At 38.0% G+C, this 14,600-nt stretch overlaps 2 protein-coding genes and 1 long non-coding RNA gene across 5 annotated transcripts in view; 1 reads left to right on the forward strand and 2 right to left on the reverse strand.

Annotated features, from left to right (window-relative positions):
* LOC108449002 overlaps positions 1-3,587 on the reverse strand; it is a 17,841-nt gene extending 14,254 nt beyond the window's left edge. Inside the window, exon 1 of the long non-coding RNA XR_001865096.1 lies at positions 1,533-3,587. This is a non-coding gene — a long non-coding RNA (uncharacterized LOC108449002). The remainder of the gene's footprint in view (positions 1-1,532) is intronic.
* The window catches only part of GAS2 (growth arrest specific 2), a 79,830-nt gene extending 74,816 nt beyond the window's left edge, over positions 1-5,014 (forward strand). For all 3 annotated transcript variants that reach the window (XM_017743658.1, XM_008640904.2, XM_017743659.1), the window contains one exon: positions 4,325-5,014. In XM_017743658.1, the coding sequence (XP_017599147.1) occupies positions 4,325-4,543 (219 nt within the window). In that variant the 3' untranslated portion in view covers positions 4,544-5,014. The remainder of the gene's footprint in view (positions 1-4,324) is intronic.
* Positions 5,015-9,807: 4,793 nt separating this feature from the next.
* Positions 9,808-14,195, reverse strand: SVIP (small VCP interacting protein). The gene is made up of 4 exons (XM_017743646.1): positions 14,049-14,195; positions 13,765-13,815; positions 11,414-11,527; positions 9,808-10,591 (listed from the first exon to the last, which is right to left on the reverse strand). Exons 1-4 carry the CDS (start codon positions 14,193-14,195, stop codon positions 10,577-10,579), a joined length of 327 nt encoding a protein of 108 aa, XP_017599135.1. The 3' UTR covers positions 9,808-10,576.
* Positions 14,196-14,600: the final 405 nt, after the last annotated feature.

Here is a 14,600-nt window from a genome sequence, read left to right on the forward strand (position 1 = left end):
CTGCTCTGCACCGTGGTGGTGGGGTGGCGGCGGGAGGACCCATCCATCGGGGGACGCGGGGTGTCCCGACCCCAGCACCTCCCTTGCTTTTTTTTCTGCTGCCAGAGTTTGCAAAGTTCACTTCGAAACAGTTTGTAATTGTGAAATGCACTTTCTGCGATTGGCTACAGTTGCAAACCCAAAGCTGCCACAAAAGAGAGAGAGCTCTGCTCCCATCTTCTCTCCTGGTGCGGGGTGGCCTGCAGGGACCTGCAGGCGCCTGTGGAGCTCCACCCAAGGCAGTTCAAACCCACTAACTGCAGTCACTCCGAGCCAAAGGGGAAAACAAAAAGGGCCCAAAAAGGGAAGGAAAAAAGAACCCTTGCCTGAGCAAAGACCAAACAGCCCGCGAGCTAACACCACGTGGCGAAAAGCAGCAAACCACCCCAGCAGGGAGATTTTAAAAACACCCGCGATAGCAACCCCCATACACAAGGGTTCTGGATGCAGGGTCTGAAAGAGATGGTAACAATTTTTTGGCAGAGATAGATATGGAATACAATAACGCTATGAATCACCCCAGGACACCTTGGCTCTCAAGTACTGTTGTTTCTAACATTCCACTGGGTACTTCTAGGCTGCCTGTTTATTATCGTTTTACTCATCCCCACATCCTATTTTCTACTTGCTTATTCTGTCACCACTCTGCTGTTGCTGTACTTCTCACAACCCACAACTGACTGAGCTTCAGTGACACCCCTGTATGTTGTTAGATTAGATTTATCAGAGTACTGTTTTCAGCAATTGCTGTTGCCCCTTTTGGGAGTCTGTGGTGCTGTCCTAGTATGATATTCTGCTGATATATCAAATGGAAGATTTTTCTGGTACATCATTCCTGATACCACTGCAAACATGCCATTTGCCTGCTCTCTGCTGTAAATGGAGGCTCATGATACTCTTATTTGTCTTTGATCATATAGGACTTTAATCATTTAGCATCCTATTCATTTTTAGACACCCTGTGTCTTCATGATCAAATGTGTGTTTCCTAGCTTCTTCCAGACCTTTATAAACCAAGATATAAGTAAAAAGCCATCTCAGCTTTTCCACATCTGTACCTCTTCTAGGGGAGCTCACTAGGAACAATTTACAAACATTTTGCCCTTGGTATTGTGTTTCTAACCTGATTACATGCTAGTTTCCTGAGCTGTGACTAAATCTAAGTCAATTTTTGTTTTCATTTCATATTGCTGTGAGGCTTGATGGATATTTGCTTTGTGCACAAACTGTAAGAGTGGAGCAGGATTTTGCTCTGTGTAAAGGAAAGGCTCAGGGTTGAGATTAACTGCAAGCACTGTTCCCAGATTTTTTAAGGGTTTTACAAGATACACTTGCCTTCCTGCTACAAGTAATTTCAATCATGTATTAATTATATGTTACTTAAGCAGTGTTTTAATGTAATATATGTCATACCAACAAGGTATGTTAATACCTGAAGTATTTGGTTTTGAGCTACAGCAGTCTTGATTTCAGTGGAATCACTAATCACTTACTTTTGTGTCTGTCTTCATCACAGATGTTTTCTATTCCCAGTTGCATTACCAGCGCTGCACCGAAAACATGACATCTTATAGTAGCATTCCATAAGCACTGTAAAAAAAAGATTTTTGATAGGTAACGTAGTTTAACAACTTGGGTAATTATTACAGAAATAAATTGGAAAGTCATGAGGTAGAAATCTCAAAGGACGTCCAAAGGCACTTAAAAATGGAATATAAAAGGCTTGAAAAGAAAGTGAATCCCAAGAGACATAGGCAGTCTCATTTTAACTCAGCTTTACTTACCCTTGTTTGCCTACATTTTTCACAGAAAGGAGTGCTTTTGAAAATGGAAGTAGTTGCCAAATGGACAGTTGTATCAGTTTAGAAAAAGGAGAAATCAACACACAAGCAAAATGACAATCAATTAAGTAAAGATGAGTTGGGTGGAAGAAATTCACTTCGTATTCTAAATGACAAGAGCTATGTGTTTTAGTGAAGTAGAACAGCTGATGTCGTTATGCATCTTTTTACAGAAATATCTGTGAGATGAAAAGGAGAACAAGAAGGCTGCTTTGAAAGGAGTGTATTTAATTAACAAAGGATATAGTGGTTAGAGTTTTAAATCCTTCATTCTAGGGGCCTTTTCATAAAAGAAAAAAAAATTACTTATTTTAGCAAAAGGATCTGGTTCAGATTTCTGAAAAACATGACCCAAAATATCAGTATTCTAATTATCATAATAGTTTTTGCCTAGGAGGAGTACATGACATTTAGTACTCAGTACAGTTTTGCAGAAAACCTCACTTACTTTTAACTTCCAAAGGATAAGGGTGTATGCTTAAAACCACCAGCTTTACCGTGGCTGACCTCCTCAATGTTCTGCCTGCAGAGAGCTGTCTATAGTCTTCTCTGATGAGTTTTGTTTGTGAAGTGACAGCCAAATTTTGAAAATAAGAAAAGTGAATAATTACACCTGCCATTTTCTGTTTCATATTTTTAATGTTTAAATAGCCCTTTGGGTATTTACATATCTGAATGATTATTTAGATGCCTTTTGTATTTGTATACACAAAGTCTGCTTGTGCCTTTGATCTGAAACAGAGGTTGTTTCAATAAATCAAGTGGATACCTGTTGATGTGTTTAATACAGCCCAAGATGTAACATTAAAATAAAATTCTTTATAATTCAGAAAGTATGTTAATTCTAAAACCAAACTGCAGCATAGCTAGAAATATTGTGACAAGCAATTAACATACGCTCTTGACATCTTTTTTTTCAGGCTGAGCTTTTTTATGATGTTTTTTCCAACTGAGATTCATTTACTGTGATTTACTACATATAATTCCCTAAAAATGAGAGGAAGATGTTAATCCAGAGAGCAGTCTATTTTCTGTATCATTATCATGATGTCTGAAGAGAGAGGAAGTGCAGGATACTTTATTGGGGTTTTAGAATGACAACACAGAAAGTCGGAGCTGGTCCCTAAACAAATCCATATGTAATGGCTGAAGTTGCATCATCTGGAACTTGTAAAACTAGTAGACATAATCCAAAACATTTTTGTATAATCCTTTATATAAGAGGGGAGCTAGGCAAAATGTGACTTAATGAGGGATGACAAGGGAAAAAGAGGAGTGCATATTTCCTGGTTTTCAGGTGGAGAAAGACTTATTTTTACTTATTTATTTTTAGGATAATTTAGGTTGGAAGGGACAAATAAATTTTTATCTGCCAAAATATACATAATTAGACTGCAAATAGCTTATTTCAGTGTGGATGAATAAAATACCTGGAATTGGCTACATAATTTGCACTTTTTCAGATTTGTAGAGGTGAGGTTTAATTTGAATCCCTTGGATGTGCACTCAGGCACATAAGTGAGTTCTTAAAAGTCTAAAATAAGCTTTATTGTTTTATTAGACTAAAACATTTCTCTAAGAAGGCACAAATTCAATGACAATGTGGTAGGTACAATGTTGGTTATAAAGTAAACCAATAAAATATATGAATGTGCTGCTTTATGATACCTCACTGGTATTTATTTGACTGTTCTGTATGGAGAAACAAAAGAGAGAAATGAGTAAAATCACCAGCTGAACTCAAGAGCAGATGAGGGAGAAGTTACACTGGCACTTGGAGAAAAATTTTATTTGAATTTAGGCAGAAAATTCTGGTATCTCCAAATAAATTACTTCTGTTATACCTCACTGGATTGTTTTAATTACAATATTAAACTATTTTATTAGAATGTAGTATGAGCAAGACTTAATTGTTAAAATAAATGGAACTTCATTTTTTTAAATTTTTTTTTATAATTTTCCAGAGATAGAGGAAATTGTTTTGGTGGTTTGCTCTTCACTATTCCTTTTGTATAGACCCCTATCCCATAAAGAAAAGCCAGTTTTGAGACATATAAAATGGTGACTTTACTACAATACTTTCAAAAAAATAATCTAAAAGTATTCATGTTCCCTGACATATTTCTACTAAACACATGAAGAACAGAATGACTCCATGCTATAGGACTAGGAAAACATGTAGCATTTATTTACATAAAATATGAAAATCGTTTAAAATACCAGCTCATTTTCTTACAGGTTTTTTTAAAATTTACTTTTAAATTGCAAATAAAAACCACTCTACTATTTCTTTTCCTTTCCTTTTTTTGTAAAGTAAACTACCATCATGTGGTTTTGACTTTCAATTAAAGTAAGCAGTTTTTTACAGCAGAAAAAGTGTGATTTCTTTGTGAATGGTTGCCTCTCAAGAGTGTCTGTGTTTTTTCCTGCCTATATAATTTCAGATGCTGCACAACAAACATGTGATGGTTCGTGTTGGAGGAGGCTGGGAGACTTTTGCAGGTTACTTACTTAAGCATGACCCATGCCGAATGCTGCAGATGTCCCGAGTAGATGGGAAAACTTCTCCAATCCAGAGCAAGTCTCCAAACCTCAGGGACATGAATCCAGACAATTACCTGGTTGTTTCTGCCCATTACAAAACCAAGAAGGAGATTAAGTGAAATAAGCCTCTCATGTGAGTGGGACTTTATGTATGTAGGTCCAAATTATTTTCCCAAGTGTAGTGAATTTAGTTAATGCTTTAAAAGGACTTTGGAAAAATTAACACAGACTGGAAATGACACCCCATTTTGAAGATCTTTGAATTGTAGAACTATTTATTTCTAGTACTGTATCTTTTATAGCAAATTACCCTTGATAGGCTGATTACTACAATCAGATAATAAATAGACATATATTTTTAGCCAAATTATTACTCTTTAATATGTGAATGTATACTTAGAGCTACATAAAGGAGCAGATCCTGTTAATGGAAGAAAATACACAATAAAATATATTTGTATGAAAACCTTATTACTTCGAATCCCTGACTGTTAGGCTAGTTGAAATATATATATGCAGGTGGAAAATGGGTATTTGGGGAGATTATTTGGTAATGTGTCTTGAAATTAAATAAAAATTGACTGTTTCTATGTTTTGCAATCTTTTCTTAATTAGTAGAATATAATGGCTTATTGCATGCCAAACAACTTCTCAAAGCCATTACTTAAAAGAAAAAAAGCCCAAGAACCCCCTTCACACCATTTTACTATTTAAAGCTGAAGACAATGCTGAGTGTTCGATCTATGTGTAGATCCTTTGTGTTTCTCATGAAGTTGCCCAATATAGAAGCATGGGGAAGTGGACAGATTGCCCCTTCCTCTGTCAGACAGTAGAGTTGGTTGGTTGTACCAGTGAGGTGATGTTCTGCAGCCCATTAGGGAAGCAGTAACAGGCGTACAGCCCTCAGACCCAAGGAGGAGCTTCAGAAGATGCAAGTCCCTCTGGAGTCACAAAACACCGCACTGTTCTTGGATATGAGCTTTTCCTTCCCCTTCTTTTTAATTCTGTTGCTCATGCTACATGTGAAATATTCATTACCCTGTAAGCAGAGTGACTCACATTCTCATAAATCATTCACACACCTCTAATATAGCTAAAGGCGTATGTGGGCTTAGTTCATGATTTTGGCTACTTCTCTATGTTTATATTTGGTAATTTATGTGCCTTGTAAGATCCTAGAAAAATCATTTTATAGGATTGTTTCACTGACTGTATAAATTTACAAATGAAATAATTTTTTTTAAAATACACATTTTGAAACTCGTATTATTTGTAATCTCTCATCTCCACTTTGCTGCTACCAACTGGATGCCTACAATACACAATACTGCTTGCTGTCCTAATAATGAGCCGCACAAAGTAAGGGCAAACATAACACAGAAATACCCAAATTTTATTGAAAATTACTTTTTCTTTGCAGGGAAAAAAAAAATAAAAAGCATCCTTGGAATAGTTTTTTTCAGTACTGACTAATACTTTTCTCTATTTTCTGATGTTTAATTTTTGAAAATGGTCTTATGATCTGCTCCTGTGGTCTTTAACAGCAAAATGTCTATGGGCTAGAAAGGATCAAGACCATCTTTCATGTTCCATGCCTTATTAAAATCAGCACCTTGTATCTCACTTCTGTGGACAAAGCCTACCTCATCTAAAAATACCTGCTAAATACAAACAGTTCACAATTGCTTGGTGCAGAAGACAAAGTAGCAGGGCATAATTCCAAAGTTGCAGCCTTTTATTTTATTTTGAAACACTTGCTAGGAGGATTAAACACATATTCAAGCAATAAATCCTTTGAAAAGCCATAGGAAGACTCAGTTGTCATAGAAGCAATATATGTCCTCCATAAGGAAGCAGAAAACAGACCACAAGCAACATTTTATTGAAAATGTAGCATAGCTGAAAAATAATCATTATCTTAATATAAGCACTGAGAGATCTGTTTTCAAATGAAAAGAGAAAGGAAAAAAATCACTCATGAAAATGTGAGATGTTTATTTAGAAATAAGGGCTAGTTTTTTAAACATAATTACTTGGATTTCATAACATCACTGAGGTTGAAAAGACTTCCAAGATCTTCATTTTCAACCTTTATCTCCATCATCCAAGACTTAAGTTTGTGTTTATGTTGCTTTTTTAAATATTTGACGGTGTTTACATATTAATAAATCAGAGCAGATAATTATAGAAGAGGTATTCTTCATTTTATTTTAATATTAAACTTTAACAGTCCTAGTAAATCCAAATCAAAATTCTAAATTAAACTTGGACCCTTTTATGTGCTTGGACTATACCTATCAAAATAATCTTTTTTTGATTCAGGGTACTCAAATGTCTTTAAAAAAATCACATTAGAACACTTCCTGACTTAAAACTTCAACTTTGCCAGTTCCAGAATGGGAGGCCTAGAAAGGATTTTATTTTAAAGTACTGCCAGTACCACCTGATGTAAAAAACATGCAGGTGGGACTTACTGCTTTTGACTGCATTGGTGTGGGTGTGAATAAAAGAGGAAGAAATGAAAGCAAACAAAAAAATGCAGTAAGCTGATTAGCCTGGAAGAAGGGGTTGGAGGTAAGTGTTGCTGATCTGATAAATAGTATCTTCATAGTAGTGTATTAGGTCCTGTAGCAATATAGGAGTTGGAAAATTTGTTAGGAACCTATGGCTCAATTTATAAAGCTAAAGTTGAGCAGCAGAATCTTGCTCAAAGGCATACAGCCCTTGTGGCAGTGATGGGGGCACAACAGACTTAGGTCATTTTCCGTGACGTAGTGATTTTAACTATTTTGCTGTGTAAGTTGGCTGAATGTGAATGTTGAGGAGGCTGAAGTCCTAAAAAGTTTAAGTGATAGGAGCTGCAACAAAGCCTTTTCTCAGTCCTCGTAGACCAAACCCCATGGGAGCTGTCTGAATAAACTGTGCTTAATCTCAAAATGGATAAATTACGTAAAATTATTTATAAAAACCATTATTATTGTATAACATCAAATGTGACTCACCACACTGGAAGCCATTCAGAATTAGTTTGGAAATGTAACTGTAACATCTGTTATTGCTCATTATAGGAAGTGCATTCTGTCACCTTGCTATTAATACATTACCTGGAGATCTTTTTCCAAGCAGGATTATTTACATCACTGATTGAGGATAGGGTTTGTTCATATCGCTGTTATAGGGATAATTGCTCCTTCCTTTGCAGTACCACCTTTTTTTCCAACAGGAATTTAGAGAAGGAAAATCTATGGCAGCTAGTTCAAGGATTGTTGGTGGGCATGAGTGAAATGAGAAGGCAATATATGTGTGGGAAGGTACAGCAAGTTCCTTGTAACTGAAGACTCAACCCTGAATTCATTACACATGTTCACTTTTGATCTGGAAGAGGAGCTATTAGCCACATCACAGTGTTATGGAAGCACCTCCTAGAGAGGCTGACAAGGGTTTGGTTCTTTTTGGGTTTACGCTTTTCACTGCCTCATTGGCTGCTGCCCTGCAGTACCCGACAGGGATGGAGGTACAGTGATGCTTCTTTGCTATGTCTCCCACTTTCTTAGCCTGTGGCATGTTGTGTAAAGGTGGAACAGACAGGTGGGATCACACAAATGTTTATGGGGCTGGACAGGCTTTCCCAGACTGGAAAAACTGCTGGCACTGCTTGTGCCTGATGAGCTCTGTCTCAAGAATTTAGTGTTGTCACTGTGCCAAATCCACATGCTGAAGTCATCTGTGTTCCTCATCACACGGCCCACTGTGATGCTGTCCATCCTTGTGGAGACACAGCTTCTGTGTCTTCCCAAATTTCATGACATTTGCTACAAACACACTCTCTCTAGCATAATCTGTGTATTTTAACCATATGCAGTGGCAAATGGATTCACTTGGTTACTGCAACAAAGATGATGCTATCACACTCATGGAAAGTCAGCTTTTCAGTCCAGTTTACCAGCACTGGGCTTCAGTCTGCCAGTTTTTGAGGTGATCTGCAAGACTATACAAGATGAAGAAAAAAGACAGAGTTGTAAACAAAGTATCAACTGTCTACATAATCTACATGAACAGGTTTATTTTAACAGCCTCTGAGGTGAAGTAAACGTCTATGATTGGGGGAAATAAGGACAAAACTGTTGTGTCTTACATTAACTTAGTGATGCACTAAGCAGTAAGACAGACAGGGAAGACATCTCTAAGAAGAGAGCAACTCTACATGGCTGTCAGCCTTACTGTTTAATGGTACATGTCAGGTAGCTATCAGTTGTACACTACTAATCTGCAGTAGTTCCTGCTTTCACTCTCAACTGAAACGCAGCTTAAAGCAACAAGAAGTGTTTTTATTTACCCAAATAATTCCCAGTCTGTTGAGCCTGGCTGTTTGGACAACTGGATGTGTATGGGATAGGAACTTCTTTTAAAACAGCTTTGTAGGTGATTTGCAATCTAGAACAACATGCTCCCACATCCTCTGATGTGGCTTCTTAGCTGTAGGAATAAATCCAACATTCAAAACAAGGTCTCTTAAGAAGCACAGACAGCTCTGGCTTTTACACTAAGGATGGAGAGAAAGATGAGCAGGAACTGTGATTGGTTTCGCTAGGTTCTTTCAATGGCTTTAAATGAAAGTGTCCATGGCACTAATGCAAGCAGGGGCTTGGATGACAAGAGACATGGTTATTTGTTCCCCTTGCAGTTTTGGGGGAACAGTATGAAACAGAATGAAAAAAAAAAGTTTTAAGTTTGAAATATCACAAGTGACCAACTAAGTGTAAGTGCTGCTTAAGTGTCTTTGTAGGACACCTACTGTGAGGTTAGATTGAAATTCTCATTTCAAATTAATGTTTGAGATACTTTTTTATAACTCAATGCCTTTTCACTAGACTTAAAAAAAAATTTTTATGACCAGTTAATACACTGAAGAGAGCCATTACCAGCAATCAAATGAAACTGAAGGCATTCTTCAGCCAAGGACAGAGCTGTTTTCAGCCCAAACACCATTATGTTAATATCAAAATTTCTCCTCAACTCAATTCTGAAGGCTAAGCCAGGAAACTGTGTCAGGACTGCGCTCCCAGGACAACATTAGGCAGTACTGAGAGGTGAAAGACAAAATACATAGTTCAAGGGGGGGAAAAAGCCTCTATAGTCTTGAGGCCAGGTCTATAGTCTGTAGGTCAGAAATGGGGCAAGTGCAGTACTGAACGCATGCAGAATGCTCTCTGGGAAAAAGAAGATGTTTCTGCACTGTAAGTAGTCCACCTAAATAGATAACACAGAAATTTCTGGAAATAACCTGTCAAAGAGATGGCATGGTAACTATTCTCCTGTTTGTTTTTCAAAATCCTGAGAAGGGCAGCATTGCCCTCTTGTGGTAATAAATGAGAACAACTAATAACAGGATTTTAAATTTCATGTTTAACTTTCAGTATTCATTATAAATACGTACAGACTCAAAAGAAATCCACATGAGAAAATGAGAACAATTACTACACACATACTAAAACAGCATTCTTGATCTAAGTATACAGGATTTTAAAAGGTCTCTATTTTTTTTTAACTATTCACAAAATTATTTCGTTTGTAAGGACCCACCATGAATCTACTTTTCTTTTTTTGAAAAAGGCACTAAATTCCTAAGCAGTTCAAGAGTCATTAGGAAACAGAAAAGAAATGCTGTCATCCACATATTAAAACATATATATATACACACATACACACAACTTTCTTAGAGAACTTAGGACTTAGAGAAAAGTTTAATTGTAGAGCTTGAAATAAGCATCAAAATCAACATGTGGGCACCTGAGCTTGCTCAGGCCAGTCATCATACACAGATAGACAGACATCAACTGACCAAACAGTATGCACATACTGACTTGACTACATGTAAGGAGGCCACTTCCAGCTGACAGGAACTCTTGACAGGGAAGCAATAAAACATGCATGGAAAATAAACAAAATTGGCAAAACCACATAGTGTTCAGAATTAGTTCTATAGTTTCTTAGTCAGTATTTCCACATCTGTTGTCCCACAATGGCAAAGTACTGCTGAGTCTTCAGATATAAACAGCAAAAGCCACATGATGAGTAAGCGCCACTTGGCTGCAGAAACTGGCAAGTTATTGGCAGTAAACATCAATCATCTTCTCTTCAGAAGTCATGTGTTACCCAACCTGCCACTAAAGAAACAAACAACAAAACACACCACAGGTTTGTATGAAGATAAGGAAAAGAAAGGAAAAATTCTCAACTAAACGAACACCATTAGGCTGTCTAACTACAATAAATTCTCCATTCACCTTTCAATTCTCAATTCACCTTTTATCCCAGCAAGTGATGGACATGCAGTGTACCAGTGGCAACTTAACAAACTCCTGCCGCCTGAGTCATACATGGCAATGAGGGCAAAAGATAACGGCTTATGAAGCTTGAGTTTCAATGATCAGATACATCTATTGTTTTGGAGAGATTGTAATTCTTCATTAAATCTCTGCCTGGCCTTCTGAGGTAAAGTTTACATTAGAATAGCAGTAGTAGTAAACTTGATCCATATTTATGCCAACACCATATGTTTCTTTTGTAATGAGAGACACATACATAAACCCAAAACCATCACCCTACTAAGTTCAAATGTTTTCTGTAAGCTCTGAAGGAAGGGAGACAATCTCAACTGGCACTGAAAAGGGACACTGAGTACAGGATAACACAGTGATGAGGTCCCCAGTGCTGAGAGACCTGTAAAACTGATGCATCATAGATGCAGAAACTGGGAAGAAGGGGGTGGGGGGGGGGAAGCTCTCTGCCATCCCTGCTGTCTTTCTGTCCTAGTGATGAAGTCTCATTAAGAACACTGCATTAGATAATGACACATGCTTCCATTTCTATTCCATTTCCCTTCCTCCTGGATTTTCCTCAAGTTACTTAATCTTCTACATGACAAAACAGGATTTTCACAGTGAATATACGGACAGTTTAATCATGTTGTTTCTTTTTAAACTTACTCTCAGTCCTCCTTCTCCACCAGGACGTGAAGCTGCAATTCTCTTTTCTATTTCTTCCTGTTTCTTTTTCTTTTGCTCCACAGCATAAGCATTCTTAATACCTCGAGAGGAAGCCTGAGAGAAAACACATTTGGGTAAGACCGAGTTAGTTATTTTGCTGTAGAGAAACCAAACTGCATGTCTTGGCAACACCATTTTGTGAACTGTGGTTTGCATGAAAAGACTGAAGCACTTAGTAATGCTACTATTATATCAAGATAGCCCTTTCAGGATATTTCCTCATTCTGTGAGCTCTTGGTCCCACAGATAAGTGAGGGTGTTTTTGTTTCACTTTTTGTTTTTTTTTGTTATTACGTCCAGGTGAAGATATTTAATCCTCAGAGGCAGAATCAGAACCTCCCTTCCCAAAAGTCCACAAATTTTTAGTCTGTGGTTTTTTCAGTGTCAGGGCCTACTCTTAACCCTCACAAACAGGGGAGGAGAAGGGTTGTGTTAGTAGTGGTAGCCCAGGCTGTGAAGAAATTCAACTTTTAAACTGTGACCTGTGAGAAATAACCTGCATGATAGTCTACCTTTCAAAATGTCACAGGATGTGTGGGTAGCAGGAGTACCAAATGAAAAACCTGTTGTGAACTGCCTGCTTCACATCCTTGTGGGAACTGTTTAATGACAATCTAGACTAGATGGCAGAGGAGTATCAGAATTATATACAATTAACACCATGAAAAAGAAATAGAAAAAAAAAAAACTTTAAAAAGTGATTCTTAGCTAAGTTTAGGATTACAATACCATAGCAGAAGTTATACAAAAGATGCTAAAATCTACCAAGGCAAAACAGCAATGTTCTCACCTGAATTTTAAGGTCCTGACAATAAGCTCAGTTCTCAGTGGGGTACTAAGACAAATCTTATCACCAAATACCAACCTACTTAGACCATACGATCTCTGCCTTTTAGGAAACTGGCCTTCCAAGTGAGTCAGGTACCCAAACTGTCTGTAGCACCCCAAAAGGAAGAACAGCTCACACGACGTCAGGATGGATAATGAGCAGCTAAGAAGCATGTGCAGGAAAACACTAAGCAGAGAAGGAAGGACATCTGATCTACTCTGTCGTCCCCTCACATGTGCAAAACTAAAAATGGCTGCTTGCAAGACATGTCCATTACCCAACATTCAGAGGCTAAAATGACCTCTAAGATAGTCCTGAAAAATTCTGGTAGATGTTTTAGCCCTTTGTCTTCCATGAAAAAGAAAAGTAACAGAGCGTGATACTTCCATTTTTCTTTGGCAGCATAATGGATCCCACAAAACTTCAAGGACATCCACAACCCTAGTTGCTTCATTTCTCCTTCCTCTCAGGAAAGCTTTTTAGCTAGATATTTCCTACAGTTATGCTTAAAAACCCCTTTGTGACTGAAACCCATTTGTGATTGAAAATAACATGGATTGCTTTTAGTACATAGAATGATACAAAATCAAGAGTTTTAAGGAGTCTAAAGCATCACTCAGCACTCAGCTGCTGCTCCAGTTATTTACCAAACTTCCTTCAAACTGGGTCAACATGGTCCCCACGCATAATGGTCAATTCCTAATTCAGTATGTAATGTCACTAACATTCACACAAATAACAATCCCTTCTCTGCACAGTTCAGCTGTGATCTTTAAGACATACCATTCAAAATCTACAATAAGTAAAGAGTATATGCTATAAGTCTTTTTAGAGGTATGTAAGGAAAAAAAACAGGCTGGCTATTCTGCTAGAACATTTGTATCCTACCTCTTCTAACTTTAGATATCAAAGCAGTTAAAGCTTGACAACATTAAAAAGACAGAAGACTAAGTTAATACTACATCTTTGCTGGAATCTGAGCTGATAAACATGCTCAAACTGTTGCCTTGTTGATAAACAGAAGTTGCAAGTGCATACAACCTGCATTTTTAAGAAAAGTACAAGTGCAGTACCACTTGAAATTGCCACTGCAACAATTGTTTGACCACTTTGGTTTGAATACTACTCAGTCTCTTGTTTTCAAGTCTTAGAACAAGGAAAAGATCATGTTGAACTTGCTCTTCCAGTTCTTAGGTTTTTTATAAACTACTGTAAAGTATCTCCCATCCAAACAAGCTCAGTTACCTTGCAATGGTCTTAGAGCACCTACCTAGCTGTGAAATTCTTAATATACATAAAAAAGGTATAAATGTAAGACGTTAGTAATACTAGGAAAGTACTTAATGACAATTCCCACAATCCAAACATGACACCCAGTGTTACCAGAGAAGCCACAGCCATTCTCCCCATAAACCAGTTATCTAAAAATAATTTCAGTAAATGGCATTTTATCAGACATTACCTCCATCTGCCTCTTTTCAGCAGCTTCTGCTAGTTGTCTTCTTTTTATTTCCTAGATATAATGTTAAAGACAGTGAAATTCTATTTCAATATAGTCTTTGCATTCTTTTTAAACTCTTAATTTTGAAGTACAACTCAAATCTGTAATGTGAACTCCCACAAAATGTCAACTTCAGGTCAATTAGCATCATCTTCCCCTGCATTGGCAGCCTGTGAGAACGAAGTGTTTTTAGTGACTAATGTGCCAGAAGAGCAGCTGCTGACATATATACAGTTAAACCCCACCGAAAAAGTGCTATTTAGCTGTTCCATGCCTTCACTCAATCCAGACTGGGGTGAAATGGCACGCAGTGCATGAAACATCCCTTTGGAGTTTGGAAAGGGGAATGCTTGCTCTCCCAGGTGAAGCAGGCTCCTTTCCTTCTCCCCCATGAAATCCACAGATGAGGCATACAAAGCACAGAGATGGGCTCTTACCTAGGAAAAATGTCATCCAGTGGAGGGTAGTTAGAAGCAAGCATCTCTATGCACTGGAGAAAAAAGGCCAGCTTTTCCTATTTCTTGTAAAAATGGGGGTCATATTGACTACAAATACGCACTAACATGTCTCTCGCGAAACCCTCCCTCTCCATACAACCACATAAGTGCCCACGCGTGATCCGTGCGGCAGAGCAGCAGGAGGTTCTGGAGCGCCAGGCCCCAAGCTGCGGGGTGCCCTGGGTAGCCTCGGCCCAACAGTTCCACCGCACCCCGGGCCGGGGCTTCCTTTTCCCAGCACAGCCACTGTCTCCTGAGGCACTGGAACAACCCCGCGGTCGGGCCTCCCTGTTAACGAGG

This window comes from Corvus brachyrhynchos, unplaced genomic scaffold (assembly GCF_000691975.1).
Source record: "Corvus brachyrhynchos isolate BGI_N302 unplaced genomic scaffold, ASM69197v1 scaffold169, whole genome shotgun sequence".
Taxonomy (NCBI): Eukaryota; Metazoa; Chordata; class Aves; order Passeriformes; family Corvidae; genus Corvus; species Corvus brachyrhynchos.